Source organism: Elaeis guineensis, unplaced genomic scaffold, assembly GCF_000442705.2.
Source record: "Elaeis guineensis isolate ETL-2024a unplaced genomic scaffold, EG11 Super_Scaffold_1000077, whole genome shotgun sequence".
Taxonomy (NCBI): domain Eukaryota; kingdom Viridiplantae; phylum Streptophyta; class Magnoliopsida; order Arecales; family Arecaceae; genus Elaeis; species Elaeis guineensis.
The window spans coordinates 229,790-256,465 of record NW_027332427.1 but is presented as its reverse complement, the minus strand read 5'-3'; the positions used below and the strand labels follow the sequence as shown (position 1 = coordinate 256,465).

The 26,676-nt window shown below is 35.0% G+C and overlaps 1 protein-coding gene across 1 annotated transcript in view; it reads left to right on the top strand.

Annotated features, from left to right (window-relative positions):
- LOC105035511 (protein PSK SIMULATOR 1) overlaps positions 1-25,515 on the top strand; it is a 34,758-nt gene extending 9,243 nt beyond the window's left edge. Inside the window, 11 exon segments of the mRNA XM_073250519.1 lie at positions 12,010-12,335; positions 12,540-12,632; positions 12,719-12,806; positions 14,025-14,118; positions 20,712-20,809; positions 21,039-21,108; positions 22,520-22,623; positions 24,118-24,234; positions 24,343-24,419; positions 24,517-24,561; positions 24,706-25,515. Of these exon segments, the coding sequence (XP_073106620.1) occupies positions 12,010-12,335; positions 12,540-12,632; positions 12,719-12,806; positions 14,025-14,118; positions 20,712-20,809; positions 21,039-21,108; positions 22,520-22,623; positions 24,118-24,234; positions 24,343-24,419; positions 24,517-24,561; positions 24,706-25,228 (1,635 nt within the window). The 3' untranslated portion in view covers positions 25,229-25,515.
- Positions 25,516-26,676: the final 1,161 nt, after the last annotated feature.

The following is a 26,676-nucleotide window of genomic DNA, read 5'->3' as shown; positions in this document are numbered from 1 at the left end:
GATTAAGAAAGAAAAAAATGTCACTGGTTTCTTCTTAAATTTGTGCCTTTCATCAACACATAAACAAGAATTCAAGAGACATTTATGAAGTTGTCAAATATGATCTTAATTGATAAGGCCCGGTGTCATCCATGATAATTTTTATCATATTGATAAGAGTCTTCATTCAAATCCAATGTTTGTTATTTCTATATCTATGATAAACCCCATTTTTGACTATAATGTCCATTGTAGAATTGTTTAGTTTCAAACGTCTACTAAACTCTTTTATTTTCATATTGTTCTGCTTGTGCTGGACTATCTGCACCTCTTGCCCGAGGTCAAGATTTTAACATGGTGCAATCATGGGGATTATGGGATGGGCAATGAGTATATTAGGGATCTCAATGCAGCAGCTTCTTTGCGTTAGGGTTACAAAAACGTTATCACATTCTAGGGGGAAATCAGATTTTGGCTGTTTAGAAAATTCTCCTGATAACCAACAGATGGCAATGAGTTGAGGTAATTAAAGAGGTAAACGAGAAGGTCAAGGGTGGATTAGAGGAGAAAATAGGATAAGAGAATAGAGACCAGAATTAAGGAAAACCACCACAATGGAGCTAAATCAGTTGAAATAGTCCACATTATATTGTGATACATCATTGATCATTCATCATGTACCTCAATTATTAACTCTATAACTGCTCAAAAATATATAATTTAAGGTCTTTCAACTTGTAATGAACATCAGACCTAACTTAACTGATGTATCAGAGTGGGACTCCTTAATAACTGAAAATTGCACCACTTTAAAACTGCTCTTTTTCTTTACAAGCTACAAACAACTACTTCCTGAAAGTAGTAGAGTTCGTACTCTGGTATAATCTTACTATGGGAAGCCATACAACCATTCCAAAACATGATTTTGATTACTTAAACCTTTTTTGTAACTAACCTGGACCTAAAGACAAACATTCTACTAAGCAACCACTTGGGAAAATGCCCTTAAATCAGCATGAAAACTGCATAACATTATGGGCACATAGCTGACTCCCAAAAGACTCAGTAAAAGATCCCTAAGATTCAATCAAATAGCAATTAACTGAAAATAAACACCAAGAATTAAAAGTATCTGAATTTAAACCTAAACTACATCATATGCTTCCCCTGTGTGGATCTTGTCCATAGATTTTTTAGAGAATAATTCCATGCCTGATCCACCATTGTATCTCCATAATTTGGTTGCAAGTTTGCATGTACCATTTGCTAGTCATCATTCAATTAGATGGTCAAAAACTTAAAGCGGTGCATTATCTGAGAAGGCTAATACTAAATCTGATCTAATCCAATTCTGCCTAAACCTATCAAAAGGTTCTAGACCTGATTGTAAGAGGGCATCATATTGAAGTTTTGAAGGAGAAATTTTAATTGGATATTAGTCCATTGGGTTCTTCTTTTTACTCTTACATTTATTCTTCTTGATAAATTCTCTTCATGTTCTGTTCTTTCTCTAATCTTATGATTCTATTTATTTGATCCACTTCCCCTTTTTCTCTCTCTTCTTATGACAAACTACAGATATATATAGCAGGCTATTTCTGGATCATAAGGTCTAAATTCATATATGGAAGAATTTGCTTTCGTAACTATGGGAAAGGAGCTGTTTGCTGTTATTTCAGAAAAATCAATCCCAAATCTTACCCTAAAGTGGCTCAATACTTGAGGGGTCATGTCCAAATATAATCTAGGATACACATCATATACAAAGTAAAATAAGCTTGGTGAAATAGTGAGCATTCACTTTTGCAATGGAAATAATTTATGGCGATATTAATATTTTAATGGTGGAAATGGTACTGATGACTATCTCATGTGTTTGGATAGAGGAAATGGAGACTTTTGAAGAACAAAGAATAAGGTACAGTAGTTCTTGTAAGTCATTCTTGTTGATGTGGGACTACCTCATGATCTACCATCTTTAAAGAGATTAGCATGCTGTGATAAGCAAATTTCCCAAATATGGCACCTTAAATTTAGTGAGTGAATCTCCAAATGGCTTTTAAGTAAGAAAATCATCTAAGTTTAGCCAATATTTTGGTTGGATTTGTAATGATTCCTGTAGCTGCCTTTTTTCAAAATGAGAAGCAGCAGTAAAGCATAACGGACTCCACTTATTGACGGGCGATTAATAAAATGATGAAGGGATGAAAATTCACATGAGGGAAACTCTACATCAGTAAGGTCATGACTGTTGTAGAAGCCAGAACTTTTATAAGCGTGCATGACTCATAACTATAGCAATAGAAGGGGGCTTAGTAAAGCTGTCATTTTGGTCAGTCAAATAGGGGAGTCAACGTATCTTGTGCATCCTAATTGTTGCCCAGCTAGACAACCCAGGAGAGGGGGGGGGTGTGAATTGGGTTTTCAAAAAAAATCTAAACAAATATGTGCAATTTTTGCAAAACTTAATTGAGTGAAGTGAGTGTATAGCAAGCTAGATGAAATGCAAGTAATGAAAAGGAAGCCAAACACACAAACATAGCAGATCCATAGTGGTTCGGTGAACTTCTAGCACCTACATCCACTTTCCAAGCTTCATTTGAGAATTCCACCATATTCCAATGAATACAATTGGTTTGTTTTAACCGGGATCACAAACAATCCAATTGACTTTACCAGGTCAACCAATTAAAATCTTACAAGCCTTACCCAAGGCTCCTAATCCAATTCAAAGATTTGGATTAAATCTATTCCCAAGTTTCAGTCCTACTGAAACTTAATACAGAAATTTTGAAAAGAAAACTTTACAACTCAAGAAAGCTTCTTAAAAGAGCAGATGAGAGTTGATGAAGCTTGCTCGAAGAAGGCTTGAATGCTTGCACTAATTGCTTACGACTTCTTCTTGAATGCCCTCACAATTCTCAAGAGAAATTTGGTTGGAAGTGGTTTTGAATGCAGTGAATGCTGAACTTTTTGGGTTATTTTTCTTCAAAAGTATATTCCTCTTGATTCCTTGGCTTCTCTTATATCTTTTGTATATTCCCTCCAAGTTTGATGCATCTTAAACTCATTTCTGACTGTTTATGACCGTTGGAGGCGAAATAGAGTCGTTGGAAAAATTTTGGACAAAACTGGACATCTTGCAGAACTAGCTGTTATCTTTGTCAGAAGTATAGGAGTCGGCTTGCAATGATCTCGAGTTGGCTCGAAATGGTCTTGAGTCGGCTTGAACACCTCTTGAGTCAACTCGAATTCAGATCGATAAAAGTTGGCTTTCTGTTTCCCTAAGAGATTCGACTCGTGGCTTACTTGAGTTGGCTCGCCTGTATCCACGAGTTTGTGCGGAGTGTTCTCGAGTCGACTCGATCTCAGATTTGCGAAATCCAGCTTTTTGTTTTTCTGAGAGGGTCGGCTCGGACTTACTCTAATCGGTTCGCTTGCATGCTAGGAGTGCGTGCCATGCCCAGATTGTGCCAAAGTCAACTCGACTTCCTCAAACTTGCTTTTATCGAGAAATCCATCTTCGAATTTGGTTTTTCTTAGTTCAACCTTCTTCTAGGAGATTTCAAAACTTGTCAAAGGACTCAACATCCTACATAGACAATCTCAAGGTGAACTTTGAAGTAGTTAGATCATTTTTATGTTTCAATGATTTGTGATCATCAAAATCATTCCGTGGGGTTAATAATCTCCTCCTTTTTGATGATGACAAAACATTGAGCATAAGCATTTAGAAATAATAACTAGCTTAAAGTAATGCATTGCATCATATATTGTATGTAATGCATTGTATCATATACAGGGTTAGTATTTCAAAAGAAATGAATGTCATACAGGTAATTAATTAGGGGTTACGGTCCTTATACATGGTATCAAGGTAATGCTGTAAAAGTGCAGGAAGTATCATAGGTTTGGACAATTTTTTTTTTGTCTAGAGTCTTAAAAAAATTATCTTTGCTTGATTTCTTCTCCCCCTTAATGTATGCTTTAGATGTTTCAGATACTAATTTTTGTGATGTTAATTGATGTTGATTTAAGTTAGTTTTTACCTTTATGTTAGCTCTTCTTAGGTTTATATCTTTGTGCATCTATATGCTCAATCTTATAATCTTATTTATTTTTCTCCCCCTTTTTGTCATCAGCAACTAAAGTGAAAGAGGAAAGAAATAGAGGCAAAGACACAAATATGAAAGGATAAGCATTTCATTTCAAAATCCATGTATCATTACATGAGTTGTATTGTATACAAAAAGGTGTCACCAACAATATAGCAGAAATACAGTCCAAGATATAGGATTTTCAAAGAGAAAACAATCAATATAATAGAAATTATAGGTCTAGCCCTAAATGATCTAATCATCATTTGAAGGAAGCTCGATGTGAGTCGAGGCTCCCATACTAGATGATAAAGAAGCAGTTCTCTTGCTTCGGATCCTCGCAGAGGGCCCTAGGCGAAAAGAAGGAAAACCAGAGTCAGGCCTAACAACAGAGCTAAAGGGTGGCTTAGTAGAGGTGGTTTGAGGTTGAGGGTGGGGAGGCTGTCTAGGTGTAGGCTGCGGTTTGGGTGGGGAGATGCGAGTGATCAGGATTCCCATCTGAGATTCGAACTGTTGCATGGTTGCATGAAGAGTCTCGACACTGTTCTACTGAGAGGAAATGGCATCTGTGATTTTTTGACGGACCTGTGCCGCTTCTTGTGCCAACATAAAAACAATCTTAGCATCTTTTGCTCTCTGACTCTGAGCTCGCTCCAAAACCTTAATCCTCTGCGATAGCTGATTGACCTCTATCTTAAGCTCATTATACTCTCTTGAGGTCCTGTCTGAGCTTGTCGTGCTGAATCTCTAATCTAAAAGCAGTGAATATGATGTCCAGCCTTCGACTGATCGAATCAACTAATCCTACTTAGATATCAGTCCGATGTGAATGAGTGTGAGGAGATGCAGGTGCAATGGGGGAGGGTGGTGCTGCTGGTGCTCTGGTTGATGCTGGGGGAGGTGAAGGTGAACTCGGGGGTGTCCTATCAACCCGAGGTATACTTGGACCTGCCTCATCATCATCGTCTCCAATTGGTTCTTGTCGCGAGCCTTTGCGCACCCATCGCCCATCCAATTTGCGGTGCCCTATGCAATGGAGTGATCGCTCCGTGTAGAAATCTGTGCAGCAGTTCTCTGAAATCCTCTCTCTCCAAACTAATCTTAACATGCATAAAAATCAGAGCAAACACCATACCATTGGGAACACACGCCTTGGATCTACCTGTAGCTTCCTTTATCTGCCGTAACATCATGAATGGCAGATTCATTGGGGTGCCCTGAATCATGTAATACATCACATCTATTTCTCGTTTGGCCATCTAGTCAAAGCGCCTAATCTTTGGAAACAGTATTCTGTTGACAATACTATGTAGTAGTCGCATTTCAATGGAGGGTTGATTGGCCATTGGAAGTCAATATTACTCAAATCATCTCTCTCAAAAATGCATTTTAAACCATCAATTTTATTTTCCAATTTGGGGCAGCAGATTCCTGCCCTAGGCATAGCTAAAAGATGTCCCAACTTCCTTGCATCCAAAACAACTAAGACACCCTTGACTGTGGATGAGATGGAGCTTGTTCCAATCCTCATTCTCAAAGAATTTCTGAACAAAGTTAGGGTAAGTGGGTACCTCTAGAGTTTATATTCTTTCTCAACCTTGTAGGCAGATCCAACTCCTTATGCAAAAATGCTCATCTTCTAGGAAGTTGAAATCGACTTTTCTTCTTGTGGTGACAGCGCATGAAGCCATTGGAGCACGAGGAGGCGAGTGAATGACAATAGAGGGGAAGGACGCTGTTCTCCAAGATCTTCACGGATTTTGGCCCTTCTCTTGAAAGATTCTGGTGCCCTAAGCCTTTTTCCCACAGCAGATTTCGTCTTGGGAGCCATAGTTTGCTCGAATCTCTCACGGAATCAGAAGGAAATAGCAATGGAAAGGGTTTGGGAGGGGTTTAGAAATGAGTCGGGAGTGTTTAGGAGAGCGGGCTCGAAGGAACAGAAGTAAAATGAACAGGGTTTTTAGAACACCCATTTAAAAAGAGGGTCCCGACGATCGAGTCGACTCGAGAATTTCTACAAGAGTTGGCTTGAGACATGAGTCGACTCGTAGTCCCCTGTCGAGTCGGTTCAAGCTGTCTCAAAATCAGAAATCAGCCCTAATTGATTTCAAAAACTTTGAAACGATTCGAATCAATTTGGATGGGAAGAATATTCATAGGAAAAGATCAGAATTACAAGAAGCATCATATTTTTAGGATTGAACAAATAGTTTTTTTTTAGAAGGGATCACAGATTCCTAGCTCACATCTAATCATACTAAATTTATTTTCATTTAAGGATTTGGTGAAAATGTTCGCTAATTGATTATCAGTGCATACAAATTCAAGTACAATATCATTGTTTTGAACATAAGCTCTAATAAAATGATGCTTTATTTCAATGTATTTTGTTCTATAATGTTGAATAGGATTTTTAGTTAAGTTTATTGCACTAGTGTTGTCACATTTTATTGGGATTTCATTCTGTTCAATATCATAATCCTTGAGTTGTTGCTTAATCCAAAGGATTTGAGGCTTTGAGCACTGCAACTCTTGGCCACAACATACTCGGTCTCGGCCATGGACGATGCAATTGAGTTTTGCTTCTTGTTAAATCAAGAAATTAAGTTCAACCCTAAAATTGGCATATTCTACTGGTACTTTTCTTATCAATTTTGCATCCATCATAGTCAACGTCTGAATATCCAATTAAGTTAATTGATGATTGCTTTGAGTACCAAAGTTCTAAGTTTTGTATATCTACTAAGATCTTAGTATTCTTTTAACTGCGAGCATATGAGATTTTTTAGGATTTGTTTGAAACCTAGCATATATGCAAACATTGAATAGTATATTAGGTCTACTAGCAGTAAGATAAAGTAGAGATCCGATTATTCCTTGATAGAGTTTTTGATCTATACTTTTACCATTCTCAGCTTTATCCAATCTACATGATGGGCTCATAGGTGTGCCGATTTTCTTTGTATTTTTCATCCCAAACTTCTTTAGTATTTTCTTTATGTATTTTGTTTAGTTGATGAAGATCCCTTTCTTTGTCTGCTTGATTTGAAGTCTGAGGAAGAAATTCAGTTCTCCCATCATGCTCATTTCAAATTCGCTCTGCATTAACTCAGCAAACTCTTGGCAAAGATCTTCATTAGTAGCTTTAAAAATGATATCAGCATAAATCTGTACTACTAATAGGTCATTTTCTTTTTTTTTTTAAGAATAGTATTGTATCTACATTACCTTTAGAGAAATTATTTTCAAATAAAAATTTATTTAATCTTTATACCAAGCCATAGGAGCTTGTTGAAGTCCATACAGTGCTTTATTAAGCTTAAAAACATGATTAGGGAATGCATGGTTTTCAAAATCGGATGGCTGTCCAACAAAGACTTCTTCAACAATATAACCATTTAAAAAGATGATTTTCACATCCATTTGATATAATTGGAAATTCATGTAACAAGCAAATATAAGTAACAATGTAATTGCTTCTAATCTAGCTATCGGTGTATATGTTTCATCAAAATCTATTCCTTCTTGAATATATTCTTTAGCAACTAATCTAGTTTTATTTCTAATTATATTATCATTTTCATTCATTTTCAGCTTTCTTATGCATTTGGGTTCAATTTGAGAGACAAAAGCTAAATAATCATTAGTGTTTTTAAGAGAAGTTTTAGTTCTTATTCCTTGAGAAGGATTACCAATTATGAGATCTTTTGGATGGTTATGTGCATATCTCCATTCCTTAGGTAGATCATCGTGCTCTTTGTTGTTGCTTTCAAGCTGAGTTCCTTCAGCCTATTTTCTAAAATACCTGCATCATCATCAAAAGCATTTTCCTTTCTCGAGGAAGGATCATTAACTTCATCAAACACAACATGTATAGATTCTTCAACAACCAATGTTCATTTGTTGAAGATTTTATATGTCTTGCTCGATGTAGAGTATCCTAAAAACATGTCCTCATCTGATTTGACATCAAATTTGTTCAATTTTTTTTTTTATTTAGCATAAAATATCGACATCCAAAAATAAGAAAATAGCTAATATTAAGTTTTTTACCTTTCCAAAACTCATAGGAGGTTTTCTTTAAAATAGGACGAATTAAAATTCTATTTAGGATGTAACATACGGTGTTAATTGCTTCAGCCCAAAAATATTTTGAAAATTTTTCTTTACATAGCATGGTACGGGCCATTTCTTCTAAGGTCTTATTTTTTCTTTCAACTATGTTTTATTGGGATGTCCTTGATACTGAAAAATTATATTCAATGCCATATTCATTATAGAAATTTTTGAAGTTCTGATTTTCAAATTCAGTACTGTGATCACTACAAATGCAATTAAGTTCTTTTCATTTAAAACTTTGAGATAGAATTTTGAGAAAGCATTAAAGGCTTCATGTTTATGTGCCAAAAATAAAATCCAAGTGAAACGCAAGAAATTATCTATAATAACAAGTCCATATTTCTTTCCTCATAGGATTGTAGTCCTAGTAGGTCCAAATAAGTCCATATGAATCAATTCAAGTGGTCTAAAGGTAGCAACTATATTTTTAGGTTTAAAGCTCCCCCTAGTTTATTTTCCAATTGACATGCATTATAAATGCGATTCTTTTCAAAATTCTATTTGGGCAAACTCTTAACTAAGTCTTCTTGAATGATTTCTTTAGGGTAGGACATTCACCTTTGAAGTGTCTCGATTTTCTTGTATTCATGCCAAAGGGGCTGCTCTCTTTCTTTTTGTCTTTGTCCTTGCTTGAATCTCCCTTGACTATTGACCTTTTTTTGATAGCATGTCTTCTTCTTCTCATAAATTTCTTGATTTTTTTTGTGATTAGAGCCATGTCTTCATCATCTTCATCATTTTCGGATAACTCTTTATTTTCTTCAATTGCTGTAGATTTGAGGGTGATGATCTTTTTCTTTTTGCCCTCATTATTGTGCTTCTTTATGGCTAGTTCATGCGTCATTAATGATCCTAGCAGCTCCTCAATTGGCAGCTTGTTTAAGTCTTTTGCCTTTTGGATTGTAGTAACCTTAGCTTTCCACATTCTAGGCAAAGATCTGAGAATTTTTTTTTTATCAAATTACTGTTAGAATATTCTTTACCAAGATTTTTTGATTCATTATGTTTTATTTTGAAAAGTTTATACTTGTGCACTAATATATTTATTTTTGATTCCTTAACCTAATTTGTGCCTTTATGTGTTCCTTCAAGTTTATTACAAATTTTTTTTGCTGAATCGTAAGTGAAAATTCGGTTAAACTCATTAGCATCCAAGGCACAATATAATACATTCATTGCCTTAGCATTCAGCTGGATTAATTTTTTGTCTTCTTCTTCATTAAAATCTTTTTCAGATTTGGAAATGCTAATGCCATTGACAACAATGGTGGGTTTGTATGGCCCATTGATTATGATGCTTCATAAGTCATAATTAAGAGCTTGAATGAAAATATACATGCGAGCCTTTCAATAGGTGTAACTTGATCCATTGAAGAGCGATGGCCTATTTGTGGATTGCTATTCGGTAAGTGAATCATCCAATTGAGTTGCCATGATCTTTTTTTTAATCATTGGACCAATTACTAGCTGAGAACTAAGCTTTGATATCAATTGTTGCCCAGCTAGACAATCCAAGAGGGAGGTGAATTGGATTTTCAAAAAAAATTTAAACAAGTAGTGCAATTTTTGCAAAACTTAATTGAGGAAAGTGAGTGTATAGCAAGCTAGATGACATGCAAGTAATGAAAAGGAAGCCATATATAAATATAGCAGATATATAGTGATTCTATGCACTTCTAATACCTACGTTCACTCCCCAAGCTTCATTGAGAATTCCATATATATTCCAATGAATATAGTTGGTTTGTTTTGACTAGGATCACAAACAATCCAATCGGTTTTACCAGGTTAACCAATCAAAATCTTGCAAGCCTTACCTAAGCCTCCCAATTTAATTCAAAGGTTGGGACTAAACGTATTCTCAAGTTTCAGTCTCACTGACGCTTAATACAGAAATTTTGAAAAGAAAATTTTACAACTCAAGAAAGCTCCTTAAAAAAGCAGATGAGAGTCCATGAAACTTGCTCGAAGAAGGCTTGAATGTTTGTGCTAATTGCTCACTGGCTTCTCCTTAAATACCCTCACAATTCTCAAGAGAAATTTGGTTGGAAGTGGTTGAGTCTCTTGAATGCAGGGAATGCTAAACTTTTTGGGCTATTTTTCTTCAAAAGTATATTTTCCCTTGATTCCTTGGCTTCTCTTATATCTACTGTACATTCCCTCCAAGTTTGATGCATTTTGAATCCATTTTTAGCCGTTTATGACCGTTGGAGGCGAAATAGAGCCATTGAAAAAATTTTGGATAAAACTGAGCATCCGCAGAATTAGTCGTTATCTTTGTCAGAAGCACAAGAGTCGGCTCGAAATGATCTCGAGTCAGCTCGAAATGGTCTTGAGTCGGCTCGAACACTTGTTGAGTCGGCTCGAACTCAGATCTTCAAAAATTAACTTTCTATTCTCTGAGAAAGTTGGCTTACTCGAGTCGGCTCGGCTATGTCCACGAGTCTGCTTGAAATGTTCTCAAGTCGGCTCGGTCTCAGATCTGTGAAATCCAGCTTACTATTTTTCTGAAGGAGTTGGCTCGGAGCTTACTTGAGTCGGCTCGCCTACATGCCAGAACTGTGTGCCATACCCAGATTGTGCCAGAGTCAACTCCGTTGCTATCACGAGTCGACTCGACTTCCCCAAACTTGCTTTTATCGAGAAATCCATCTCCGGATTTGGTTTTTCTTAGTTCAACCTTCTTCCAGGAGATTTCAAAACTTGTCAAAGGAGTCAACATTTTACATAGACAATCTCAAGGCGAACTTTGAAGTAGTTAGATCATTTTTATGCTTCAATGATTTGTGATTATCAAAAGCATCCCTTGGGGTTAACACTAAAGGACAACCATCTTTGAAATGGAGCAAATGTGATTGACTTTGCAAGGCAATCCAGTAGCGGCATCACAAAGGGCTTATTGCTGGAGTGGTGCGGATGGATCTATACATGGGCTTGTTCGAAGTTCTAAAAATCTTGATAACCTTTATTTTTCATTCGTTAAGCATTTTTAAGATTAAAGCAATACAAAACCCATCAGATCTGGATGTCTATTGCTGATCGCACAAGTACATTCCTATGATGGTGTCAGCTTCACAATTGCCACTATCTTGCTAGCTTGACATCTTTTGAATTCCAAACAGAGTTAGTATCTTCTCATTCTGGGATTACTAATTAAGCAGGTTCTGTTAATAAATTCATATTATATTGCTTGGAAACAGGTTATATCAGTAGTTTTCTATTGAATTTGTTGTGTTCTTCTATAGCAAGCAAGTTCATTGATTATACTGGGCAATATATGATTGTTGGGATTCCTGCTCAATGCTTTCCTAGATCACTTTCCCAATACTTGCACTGCAAGTAGTGTCTTGAGTGTGGATAACAAGCCATTATCTATGGTGGTTCATAAAAGCTATATCTTTTACTCATTACCTACCAGTGTGTGTTAAACAAAATTGCATGATGGAACCTCAAGAGTCAAGATTCTCTAGCTTCTCGCTTAAAAATATAGGAACTTTCTCTGTATTGTTGCATGTGATCTTACACTTTGGTTTTCTAAGTCCTTGTTTCACTTTCTTCATTTTGTTCACAAATTCATGCGCAATCTTACAATTTCCAGTGTATACAATTATGTGTTCAGTCTTTGCTGACATTTTATGCCTCTTAAACCTACTTTCTTGGATTTCTCCATGTACCTGGACTGCTTCAAATATCCTACATTTTGTTGTTTACCATAATTTTCTTAGATGTATGTTAGGTCCGTAAAGTAATTATCATTTCTCTGTTGTTTTGATTCTATAGCTAGATCTTGAAGTAGCTATTTTTTGTATAACAGGTTTCAGAAGTGAGCTCATATTTAGGCAGGGCAGGTACTGTTGGGCTTGGGAAAGCAGTGGACGTATTGGACACACTTGGTAGTAGCATGACAAGTTTGCACCTTAGTAGTGCTTTTGTATCAGCTACGACAACAAAGGGCAATAAAATATCTATTTTGGCCTTTGAGGTTGCCAATACAATAGTTAAAGGTGCCAATCTTATGCAGTCACTGTCAAAAGAAAACATAAAACATTTGAAAGAAGAGGTGCTTCCCTCAGAAGGTGTGCAACATTTGATATCCAAAGATATGGATGAGTTACTAAGGATTGCTGCTGCTGACAAAAGGTTCACTGTTGGAGGCATTCATTCATTTTGTTCTGATTCAATTGCTTAAAAGTATTTCATATTCAATTTCAATAATTTGCAAATGGATATTTATTTTGATAAGATTCTATTTTTGTAGTATCTCACTCCTCATAACTGTGGATGCTTTATTCAATGCAACATACCTCTTCAATAAAGGATTGACTTCTGATGTCATGCTAACAGGGAAGAATTGAAAGTGTTCTCTAAAGAGGTTGTCCGTTTTGGAAATCGTTGCAAGGATCCTCAGTGGCATAACTTGGATCGTTATTTTGACAAGTAAAAAATCATCCAGCTTCTTTATAATTATGGCCGAATGCTTTTTGGTTTTCGCATCATTCACATGAATATTTTGTATATGATAGACTAGCATCAGAACTTACGACTCAAGAACAGCTGAAAGAAGCAGAAGCAGTGATGCAGCAACTGCTGACATCAGTTCATTATACAGCTGTGAGTATCTTTATTTACTGTTTTGGTTGAGATAAGATGGGTGCCTTTTATCTAATTGCATATCTTCCACTGGTCAGCTATGATGTCAGATGCAAAATAACTATAACTATTCTGATGCATGTTAGGGTGAGATGATGCTTTAGCTTTTGGTAGGCATGCTTAAGATGATGCATTGAAAAAATATGCAAAATAAGTGGATTGAATGAAACTTCAATGAGCTCAAGCGTTGCTTTTCTTTCATGAGCATAATTATCATGGATTTTACGTGCCAGTCCGCACAGTGGCAAGACAGAGTATACTGTGCCTATGCCTTACAAGCTTGCAGCACAAGTACAGCACCAGAAATTCCCAAGACAATTCTCCATTAATCTAATTGAATATCTACTGAACACCTTCCACTGGGTCAAACCTTTAAAAAACAAGTAGATAAAATAATCCTCATTTTAACTATTGTCACATGCATCCTCACCACTTACAATAATAATCTGCCTCTCTTGTATCTTCCCACTCCTCTTCTTAGTTATTTGTAGCTTCTAGCTAGAAAGCTACTTGTGCTCTTCAGTGATGCCTTAGCTGGTTTCAAGCGCTTCACCACCACTATTATTCCTGCCTAGACTCTTGCTGAGGGTAAGCTCCTCATTATCACTCATTTCGAGATTCTCATGGACATAGGCATTATTGGGTTTGAGCTTCTTTCTGCTAACCTTTTTTGGGTCATGGGTGTTTATTTATCATCACCCTTCCTTCAAGATTGTCAGTCTCTCTGCCAGAACTCAAGGGCAAGGAGCACATTCCATTCCATGAGAAAATTGGGACAGTCCCATCCTATGGGATTTAAAACCTTGCTCAAGGGATAGGGATCTTCTGGTTTGTTCTTTGATGGAAGCTATAACCTGCAAATATGTAAAAGATAAGTCTTTAAATGCATTTAATTTGTAAAGCAAGGGGCTACATGCCAAAAAAAAAAAAAAATCTAGATTTCTAGCAATGAGGGAAATGTTAGTACATAATAATTTTTCATACTGATGTTTTATCAAGAAGTGTTGTAATTTTTTTTTATTCTAATATTTTTGCAGTTTATTCATTATGTATATGGATAGCCTAATCATCAACTTTTGTATGATCCTGGCTACTTTATTCTGAAGTTCCATACTTGGGGCTTTTTTCTTGGTTTTTGCAATTTTACTTACTATTAGTGTCGTTGTTTCTTGCTTGTAGGAACTGTATCATGAGTTACATGCCTTAGATAGATTTGAACAAGATTATCGGAGGAAACAACAAGAAGAGGATAGTCCAAATGCGGTTCAAAGAGGTTAGTTGGTCTTGTATCAGACATCTCATTTGTTTTACTTTGTTGTAGCCATTTCTGTATAGCTGCCTGTGTCAGTTTTTGAGCAATCTTTTGCTGAGTTTGGATACTTAATGGAGGAGAGAAACAAGGGAAGAGAACAGAAAAGAAGAAAAGAGCAAATGGCTGTCTCTGCTCTTGTTTAAACTAGGGAGAAAAGAGAGGAAACTTTTGTGGCTGATGAGGATATTAAGAAGTACTAATCAGATGCTCCTTTCTTGTCTCTCCGAATCTCTCCACCATTGGAGAGATAAGAAATCTGAGTCAGGATAGAACCTCTTCTTTCCTTTTTTTTTTTTTTTCCTCCTCTCTTCCCATGCTATATTGTAAAGAGGGATTTTTTTTTCTTTTTTTACTCTCTTCTTTGTAGGGTGGCAATGCTTAACCCATTTAACTTGATTCAACCCATAGTAAGTTGGGTTGGGTTACTTGTTTAATAAAATGGTCAGGTTCAAGTCTGGATTTTTGACCTGTTTAATGAAAAGGTCAGCTTCGGGTTGACTATTTCTTAACCCAACCTGTATCTGACCCAATTACCATCCCTACTCTTTTGTATCTCTTCTTTTTTCTCTCCAAATCTCTCAATCCAAACAAAGTGTTAGCCATCTCTAGAAGTATTGGATTATTCTTCAAAGAAAGATCTTTTGCATGGTTGGAAATTGATAATCTTTAATATTTAATAACTAATGATTTCTTTTATATTTTCCAACTCTAGCATTGGTTATATGCTGTTAAATTACATAGATAATGTATGCCTCTTATATATAGAATTTTTTATAAGTTAGAGGTTGCACATACAACACATTTCATCATATTTTCAATAATTTATATAATATAATTAGATTATTAATGTGGGCATGTACTAAATCTTTGTATGCAAATTTAGTTAACATGATGGTGTTACTAAGACACCTGTTGATCTCATAACATGCTAAAAAACTTTAAACTAAAAGAGGGAGTCAAAATCTGCCTTTTTTACATTTGCTCATATTGAACAATTAAGGAGAGAAGCTAAGACACCATGCCAATATAGGTCAAATGCTCTGGCAGCATTCGCTGTTTTGCCTCATACCAGACGGTACTGGACATACCGTACAATATCGGTACCATATTGGTACATCGAATCACCTCATACCGACACAGTCGTGTCGTACCATAATGCGTACTGATATTATAGTGGGATTTTACCGATACAGGGTCCGATACTGAGATGGCGAATTTTGCTTTCATGCCTTACAAACCAGCTTTTTTGGTCCCAGTAGGGGGAAAAAAGAAAATTCCTAAAACACCCTTGAAGTAAAATATAGCGTTGAGTAAATGATCAAAGTGGAAAAACTATGAAAAATCATTAGAAAGAGCAATATATGAAATAGAGAAAGAGATTGACATAATTAGAGATTTTCATAAGAGAGTAGAAAGAGCAATATATAAGAGTAGCAAAAACAAGTTGAGAAGTCTAACTAAAACTGAAGATAATTGAAGTAAAATATAGCATTGAGTAAATGATCAAAGTGGAAAAACTATGAAAAATCATTAGAAAGAGCAATATATGAAATAGAGAAAGAGATTGACGTAATTAGAGATTTTCATAAGAGAGTAGAAAGAGGGAAATTAGAAAATTGCAACAATATATAGCAATTGGAATAATGAGATGAAAAAAAAAAGTATATTAGAGGAGCTAAAAGCAGAGGACAAGTGTTTAAGCAAACTAGAGAGTAGATACATGCTTTCCAGCAATAGAAACTTGAAGCAGACCAATAGAAACAAAACAGATGTAAATGAAAAAAAGTGAGAAGAAAAAACTGCAGGTAATTACTATTTGGAAAAGCAAATGAATTTTTTATGGTATACCATGGCATAGAAAACAAAGCTTAGGAAATCTAGCAAAACATAGAAGATAAATCTGATAATTTGACAGATTGCAGATTTAAATTTCCCCTTTCATCGACACTGAAGCTTGTATTTGGATAAGAAGCTGCCACCTAAAACCTGAGATGAAAAATGGAAGACTATGGTTGACAGTGCTGATTACTATGAGTATATGCACATTTTCATCACCCATGATCTCAAGAGGACGCCCACTCTGTTTCAAGTTTCTTCAGACTTGTCTTGCCCTTGATCTATATTTCTCTAAATCCCTCTTGGAGGCTCATCTTTATCTTTCTCGTCCAAGGGAGGACAAAGGAGAAGGAGGTGGGAGATGATGATTGGTTTAGTGGGTAGGAGGCAAGTTCGCAGGTTGGAAGATGAAGTTCAAGGAGAGGATAAAAATAATACTTTTTATCTTTTGTTTGAGCCTCTAACAAACTGGAGAAATCAGGTGCCTTTGACAATCGGAATGCAACCTCTCACAACCGCCAATCAGAGGTTGCAGGAGAACATCATGGAAGGATTGGACATCGCAAGCCTACTGTTTGCTTTTTCTTACAATAAAAAGGAGTTGTGGTCCCTCTATCCCTAATCTGATTCTATCACTTTTGGCATTGTAAGGCTGTGGGTTAAGCTTGTTCTAGGTTTGACATGACCCTAGTGCAACCAAAGTTTTACACTTTTGGGGCTAGTTTTCCAAAATGTTGACTTGAACTCATTGAGATACACATCCATCATCTCAATGTCCTTTCCAAATAATAGGTTGTATTATCTGGTTGCAACAGTAAGGTGAATGTTTTATCTTTAATCTTTAGTTATATACTAAGGACTTGTTTGGTTGACGGGAAGTAGAGGGAGGAAGAGGCAAGTCCTAAGAAATGGAGAGGGGGCCTCTTGTTTGATTGGAGTTTTAAGAGGAGAGAGGATGAAAAAATCTTTTTCATGGAAAGATACTTCCCACGTTTTATGGGAAGTGGAAACCCATGAGGGAGGTGGATTTTGGAACTTCCTACGAGATGAAAATTGATGGTGTTTTTTCTCAAAAAAATATTTTTTTAAGATCCACGGCTAAGATTTTGCAAAATATTAATGTATGATTAGGATGAAATACTGAATAGTAATAATATAATATAATATTAATATTATCCTAATAATTATATGAATATAATATAATGTTTATATTAATATTAATATTGATTATATCTTAATATTATTTTAATATTTATACTAATATAATATTTTTATTAATATTAATATTGTATTTATTATTAATATTTATATTAATATAATATTATATTTATATCTATATTAATAAATTTATTATATTAAAATATTAATGTTGTGTCAATATAATATTAATATGTATTAGTATTATATTAGTACAAATTATTATGATCTAATATTATATTATATAATATATTAATATTATGTTTATATTAAGATAAATATAATAATATTATTTATGTAAAGTTTAGGAGCAAAAAGGTATGGTCTTATATCTATTAAGGGTATGGTAGGTATTCTACATAATTTTTTCAGAAAAGTGGGTGTTCAATCAAATATAAGCCACTTTGCAATAAGTCACTTTCCATGATCAACCAAATATGCCAAAATTCTATTTTTAGGAAGTTACTTTCTGGGAAGAAAAGTTCTTCCCATGAACCAAACGAGTCCTAAGATTTCCACATTATTATTAGCTATTTTAGAGAGAGAGAGAGGTGGGGTTGGCTTTTAATCTTAATTTTCAGCTTTATTGGGACCAAGAGAAATTTTGTGCACCACGGGCGGTGTAGAAAATCCGATGTGGAGTGCACCGTCTTGTCCGATTGGTCCATGTAGTCATCGCTTTCCAACGGTGCATTTAATACCAGTAGGTCGGTTTTTTCTTTTAAAAATTGTATGACGAGAATATCCATGTCCTTTGGAAAAAATTATGACATCCTGTGACGTATTATAGTCCAGGATGTCATAATATGGCTCAGGATATCATAATATGGAAGGGGCATTTTTGTTTAACCATTTTTCAATGCGCATTTAATGTCCGTAGCTTTACTTTTTCGTCTGAAAATTTTGAATGACGAAAATGCTCTTGTTCTTTGAAAAAAATTATGATATCCTATGCATATTATGACATCCTGCGTTATATTATGATATTCTGTAGACAAAAAATATGACTTTCTGGATGCAGGATGTCATAATATGGACACAGGATGTCATAATTTTATCAAAGAATAGTGGTATTTTCGTTATATAAAATTTTTAGATGAAAAAGTCGATTTGTAGGCATTAAATGCGCGTTGGAAAGCGGTGACTACGTGGACCAATCGGATAAGACAGTGCGCTCTACGTCGGATTTTCTATACCGCCCGTGGTGCACAAAGAATTTGCCCCGGTACCAAAACCACTTGAAGTATGAGATCCAAGGAATACAACATCTTGAACTACAACATCTTGAACTACAGGTCATCCTTTGCTCTTCGTTTCTCACGCCCAGCCATTGTACTCTATGCCATCATATCTTTCTAGTAGCTACCTGATCCTATCTCTTTGACAATTTTCTTCCCTTTTTTGATGGCTCCTTCCTCCACTTCGTCATTGCAAATGACACCTCTACACATCCTCATGGACTACCCCTCATCTCTTCTCAGTAAGTAAATTACACCACCACTCCTGTCTTCCTTCTTAATAGCCCTCTTGTGGGTGGCATTGGTGTTAGAAGATGGTGCTAGACATGGATGAAAAAAGAGGTGGAGACATGTGGAAGGAAGCAAGGCAGAGTTTATAGAGGTTGCAGGAGCACTTGGGGGAGGATAGGTCAGAAGAGTGGTAGCAATGGCAGCAACAAATATACAAGTGGTAGGAGTGTCGTGTTGAAATATGTATAGCTCTAACCAACAGATGGGTAATGGTATGATAGAGGAGCATAAAAAAGATCTATTTCAATCTTATAGTTTTTTTCAAGCAAAATTAAAATTAAATTAAAACGGTATAACTCTGTAATAGGTGCATTCTATTTTTTTCTAAATATTTCTTAAGAAAAATTATGATTGAAATGGTATAGGTCCACTTTTTGGCTATTCAGGTACTGAGATGGGCTTCTTTATCCTAATGAAGGCATCTTAACTAATACATGGAAAACCTTCTAAGTAAGAATATGCATGTCACTTGATTTGTTGCAGTAAAAGTTTAATAGGTGATAGTTGCAATCTTTACAATCAAATTAGTTAGAAATGCATAATGATCCAAACTTATTGTATGTTAATTAATCTTTTTGCAATTACTTTATTGGGATGCAAATGATTTTGCAAGGTAGTATGAGGAAATGAACCTACCGAGCACATACCACTGCAACATAATGAAAAGAGTGAGAAGTGACAACTAAGTTACTGTTCCTTGTTTGGCATATTTTATATCGAGTTTGAAGGATTCTGAAAAGCTATAGTTGTGCTGGATTCAACTTATACACACACACACACACACACACACATATATATGTATGTACACATATATATACACATATTTATGTATGTACACATATATATATACACATATATATGTATGTACACATGTATGTACCTATATATATACATATATGTATATATATGTATATATATATATGTATACATATGTATATATATAGGTACATGCATGCATACATACATACATACATATGTATGTATGTGTGTATGTATGTACCTATATATATATACATATGTATACATATATATACATATATATATACATGTATGTATATATACATATATGTATGTATATGTATATACACATATATGTACGTATGTACGTACCTATATATACATATATATACATATACATATATATATGTATATATATATGTATGTATATATATATACATATATATGTATATATATATGTATGTGTATATATATATATGTATGTATGTATATATGTATGTATATGTATATATATGTATGTATGTACATATGTATGTATATGTATATATATGTACGTATGTATATATATGTATGTATATGTATATACACATATATGTACGTATGCATGTACCTATATATACATATATACACATATACATATATATATGTATATATATATACATATATATATACATATATATATGTATATATATGTATGTACATAGATATATGTATATGTATGTACATATATATATGCATATGTACATATATATATGTATATGTATGTACATATATATATGTATATGTATGTATATACATATATATATACATACATATATATACATATATATATGTACATAGATATATGTATATATATGTATGTACATATATATATGTATATGTATGTACATCTATATATGCATATGTACATATATATATGTATATGTATGTACATCTATATATGCATATGTACATATATATATGTATATGTATATATATATATATGCATATGTACATATAGATATGTATATGTATATGGATATATCTATATGTATATATCTATATATATATGTATATACATATGTGTATATATACATATACATATATATATGCAAGCATGCATGCAGTAGTATTGATGCCTCTGTTCATTTATTTTATGATCTTTTTTTTTGAAATGATTTTTTTCTGTAAGTAACATTAATCTTTGACTTTCTGAATTTATTTTTCTTTGTTCTGCCAAATGTTGGATGATGTGAGTTTTTCGTTGATACGTAGGGGACAATCTCCAAATTCTAAGGCAAGAGTTAAAGAGCCAGAAGAAGCATGTCAAAGGCTTAAAGAAGAGATCACTTTGGTCCAAGAATTTGGAAGAGGTAGGTAGGTCTAATTTACATTTGATGTCTTCCATGGCATTCAATGTACAATTTAAATGTGGTGTCTAATCACTTGTTGTTTTTCTATGTTGGAACGGTTCTATGTTCTTGTGTAAGTTAGGTTTATGGCCATGCTGTCAAATGCCATAATATGAATGCTAGATATGGGTGTTAAAAGAGATTTTTTTTCCCCCCTCTGGTTAAAGGAACTAATGTACTTCTTCTTTAGGTCATGGAGAAGCTTGTAGACATTGTCCACTTCTTACATTTGAAGATTCATGATGCATTTGGAAGTGCTGGTATATAACTTTAACCTTCTATTTACTTGTATAAGACCATTTCTTTCTTCTTCACTAGTGCTTAAACTTAGAGAACTGCTATGAATTCCTTTGTTGTACCTTCTCTCTGGGACATTGTTCAAAAACAGAACCAACAATTGGAATTCCTGATCTTCAGTGTCCTTAATCCCTCATCATCATACATCAACAACTGCCTTAACCTTTAGCAGATTCCATTCACTTACATTTCCTCTTGCCAATTGCAAGTTTTTGATCTTGGTACCTACTTCTATGATGGTAAGGATGAGCTTGATCTGGTCAAGGTCCTGTAAACTCTGTTGCTTGTATAGACAGATTAACATTAAGACAGAAAGCTTTGTTTAGACAAGGATTCAAAACAGAGGACGCTTGCTGGTTGAGTTGGTAAAGTCTCTCATGTGGATATAAAAGAGGCCAGTGTTCGATCGGACCCTTATCCCAATTTTTCACTGGGCTTCCATCCATTCTCAAAAGAGAGAGAGAGAGAGAGAAAGAGAGGGGAGAGAGAGAGGACAGATTTGAAAATGAAATGTCTTTACTGATCTGCACATGATGCTTATATGTTTCCCTGGATAAGTGATTGCACCTTTTTCATGTTATCATATATAAATTTCAATTTTGTTGTCTGGCACCATATATTTAATCATTTGGAATGGTTAGAGTCTCATGAATAAGGCTAATGTTGGTGATGGGTTGGCACAGAACATATCGGTGCTGTATTCTTCTGTCACAAGTACTTGGTTGCACCCACATGCACCAATATTTGATAATCTTCATTAATGTACCAAAGATACATGAACATACACTACAGAGTTAAAGGTGTTAGATTGTGTTCTTGTGTTCACTAAGCAATGAACCCATGTGTTTTTGTACTACACTACTGATTCTTAGATTCCTCACACCATTACCACTTAGCATTTATGGCTGTTGTGTGTAAATTTTCAGAGTATAGGAATTCTTTTGATGAATAAATAAAATAGATCTTTTCTATAATTTGAATTAATCATCTTCAATTTGAATGAAGAATATAAACTTCAATATAAATTTTGGAACATCAGCATATATTTCATATTTGTTAGTTTCAGTTGTGCCTGTGGAGGTACTAAAGTAAATATTATCTATATTTATTTGGCATCTTCCACTATATCAACCTTCTCTTTTGAGTAATTTATGACAATGTTTTCATATTAGTTTTACTGCATAATTATTTAGACCATTTTAAATTGATATAGTTGATAACAGACAATGAATTTACTTTTCCAAGGAATGAATGGTGAGGAGAACTTTATAAAACTTGATCAAATAGTTCTATTCTACCAAGGTTGCTGGTTAATGTTATCGCCTCTATGGTTATATATGTTGTTGAAATAAATTTTGGTTTATCAAACTGTAGATAGTGATAAACCAGTTAAGGCATCTGTCGACAGTCATAAAAGATTGGGTCCTGCTGGCCTGGCATTGCACTATGCAAATATCATCAGTCAGATAGACACTCTTGTAAGTTCCTGGTTCCATTTGACATCTATCATTGCTGCACTTTGATTGTTATTTTGTGCCCTAATAAGTTTGTTCCTTCTTTTGATATTTTGCATTGTCCGAGAATATTATCTCTTGAAGTACTCATGAAAATCCATATTTATATTATTTTCAATTCATGCAATTTATATTTTGTTTTCCTCAAAATTAAGGCAATGTAAACCATTGTGTACTGTCATACTTGGAATGTTATCTGCATTTGTTCTAGTCATCTGTTCATTCAGGTGCTTACTCATGTTTTTGCTGAGCAAAGGTATCTTCAGTCTCTAAGGAATATTATGTAATTATATTGCCTTTGCTTGGTGGCATTTGTACTTCCTGTTTGCAGCTTCATCGATTCTCATAGAATAATGTTAGACTGCTGAAAAATGAATGTTGTTTTGAAATCATCGTTCTATTAGAAAAGAATATTTCCATATGGGTTTGCATTTGCAACATTAGTATGATTACTATGAATATCTATTCCTCAAGAATATGTGGTCACAATAAAAATTGTGATATATGAAATCACTTTAGAACATTTGAGCTTCTAGAGCAGTACGTTAGACTGTGTTTGTTATAAGATTTAGTTCAAAAGGGTACTCCTTAATAAATTAATGGGACCTAATGAACCTTGTTTCTTGACTTCATTCTTATCATTGTAAAAATCTTTATGTAGAACATTGCAGGTTATCTAGAGAACTTTGGCATCATATTCCAAAGCTGAAAAGATACTAGCAAAACATACTAGTAACAGAAAACAAGAAATTGATCGTTGGAATTGTTTCTTGTTATGTAGCATCTATAACTGATACAGAATATGGTTCTCTAAATATAAGGTTTTAGCTAGAGATTTTAATTGTTGTTCCTGAACAACATGCCTTGTTTAAATGGGAATTTATTAAGCATGTCTTGAAACTTGTTTCGTTCTGAAGTTTCTTTATGAGGAGGCCGATATGTTTATGTTTGAAGCTTATCTGACTTCTGCCACTTTTGTTACTGTATGAAGGGTATTTCTCATCTATCTAATCAATCATTTTCTTTTGTTCTTCTAATACAGGTCTATTTGGATATTTTGCCCTAATTTTGTCTCTGCATATTTGTGGAGATATTCAAGATTAATTTAAATATTCTTGTTTTGTTGACAAACTGCTGATAAATTTTTTAAGCAATACCCAGGATCTGAATCCTAGACCTCCCAAAGGGCAAGCCCTTGAGGTGAGGTGCCAACCGAGTGTTTTAACAGTCATGGGCAAACTTCTCAGTTTCATGTCAACTTTTCTATTATCTTACCAAACCTGCAGTTTTGTACCCTTTTTTTTTTTTCCTTGAATATGCAATTTTCTGACATTCTTTCTTTAGAAGCATGTTATTTGTGTGATCATAGTTACTCAGAATGTTTATAAAATTTTTATACAAAAATTGATTTTCAGTTTAGATGCATCTCTCTCTAACCATGATTTTGTTATTCTTCAGGTTTCCCGGTCAGGTTCTGTGCCTCAAAATACAAGGGATACATTGTACCAAGGATTGCCTCCCAGTATAAAAAGTGCTTTGCGATCTAAATTGCAATTGTTTCAAGCCAAGGAAGAGGTATAGAATATGTCAAAAGCTGCCACGCACTCAAACTTGAGAACTGGCCATGAAAACTAGTTCACCAAATATCTAACTGAAATGCTTATTTTCTATATGCACATGCAGCTTACTATTCCTCAAATAAAAGCAGAGATGGAGAAAACGCTGCGATGGCTTGTCCCAATTGCCAATAACACGACCAAGTAATTTAGCTATACGTATAATGTCTTCCTTCATTGGTATACTGCAGTGATAATTTACTTGTGTTTCTGTTTGCGTTTGCAATTTTAACCATATCAGGGCACACCATGGTTTTGGCTGGGTTGGAGAGTGGGCAAACACTGGGTCAGTAGGCAATCAATTTTACATCCTTCGATATTTAAGAAAACTCCAGTACCTGATCATTACTTTCCATTTTCTTAGAGAGGATTTCAAATTTTAGGATCCACATTCCAGATTGAGTTATTTGTACTTCTTTTTTTCCTTCAGGTCTGAGGTTAATCGAAAGCCAGCTGGGCAGGCTGACCTGATCCGGATTGAGACACTTCACCATGCTGACAAGGAGAAGACTGAAGGATACATCCTTGACCTTGTTGTGTGGCTTCACCACCTCATCAGCCTTTCTAGGTCCGGCAATGGAGGTGTCAGGTCTCCCATTAAATCCCCAGTTCGCTCGCCCACCCAGAAGCGTTTAACAGTCAAATTGCCTGGAAACAAACCAAATGCCCCATCTTCCATGCTCACCCAAGAGGACCAAGAAATGCTACGGGATGTCAACTTTAGAAAATTGACTCCAGGAATCAGCAAAAGTCAGGAGTTTGACACGGCAAAAACGAGACCATGCAAGCACAACAGGTTGAGCAAGAGCAATAGTCATTCTCCGACCAGCAGTAGTAAGAAAGATTTCTTTTCAATTAGAAGGCCGTCCATGGTTCCCATTATCAACTTTGACATTGACAAATTAAAAGCCCTGGATGTAATCGATAGAGTGGATGATCTTAGAAAACTATGATTCAATAGTCAAAGATGAACAGTAGATTGGTGAGGCCAATCCTGATCGACATGCCTGTGTTCCTAGTGTCAGAGGCCTGAAATTTTATTCAGAAAAATGTCTGGCGGCAGCACTAAAAGATAAAGTATGAGCGGTGAAGGTGGGATTTTGTATGTAGAGATAGGGATGGTGATCATGGTTGAATTGTATTATAAAGGGTGGTCGTTTGATGTAGAAAGAAAGAATTGGTGCAGCATTACTTTCATGCAATGAATTTTCTAATAATCAGAGCTCTATATAGTTGTCTATGCACAGTTGTAGTCTACTATAAATGTCGAAGGATCGATATTTTTCTAAAAGAAGTGAAAAGAAAGTGGAAGACTATTTGAAGTTGCTGGTGTGGGAGGTTCTTGTTCTGAATGGGTTGTGCTCCCATTCAGAACAAAGTGAACCTCATGTCATGTCATATCATGTAACTCTGATAAATTTCTGCAGTCCCTCTATTCCAACAAGCATCAGACCAGTAAGACATGACCATTGTGTCAACAAGCATCGTACTAGTGCTGAAACTATGGCTAAGATGCCAATTTTATACTCGCTTTTTATCGAGTGTACGAGGAGCCTGTTTTGTGTGTCAATATTTCATGTTATCCTCTGAATAGCAGAGCTTTGAATGTCATAATTAGATGCTCTTACGCCCTGTCTGAATCACTAACAGGGCTTTTAACCTGTTACTAGAAGTCGAGAAAGCAAAACTGGTAAATTGACTGGATGTCGTCAAGCTTCTAATCTATGAGAGATGGTAGATTATTTATAAAATGTTCTGTAACAACTTATGCTAATCAAAGGATCAACACGAGCTGCTTGTTCGAACATCATGAATTATGTTCAGCCACTTTTGATCTTTCTTGCTAGTGTAGGCACTGCCACCCCAGATGATTGAACCTCACCTCACCTACATTGTTTTGGTACTTCAGATGTCTCAACTAAGAATGGACAAAAGTCCAACTTAACAGTTTCATCTTGGAGGCCTCTTCAGTTAAATCCAACGGAATTTCGCTTTCCTGTGAGTCACTCAAGATGCAAAAAGCAGCCTGGCTCACTACTCCATTAAACAAACAAGGGAGAAGCTTCTCAAGAAATCCGCAACCAATTATTAATGCCAAGCAGACTATTCAAAATTTACTGGAACCAGGAAGTCTATATAAACTAATGATGCAGCAAATGGAAGCATATATTTTACCACAGCGGCCATCTGCACCAATTCTGAGAATTTCTGACCCTGTTGGAACCCAGTAAATTATCTAGTAGCGGCGTGATAGGATGAGATAAGACTGTAGCATTTCGCTGCTGCTTAATTCATGGAAATGTAAACATAAAGATATGAAAAGTTAACAACTGACAGTATCTCAGAGGATCATGTATTTCAATAAAATTGCTATAGAATACAGGGAAATCTCCAAGTATTT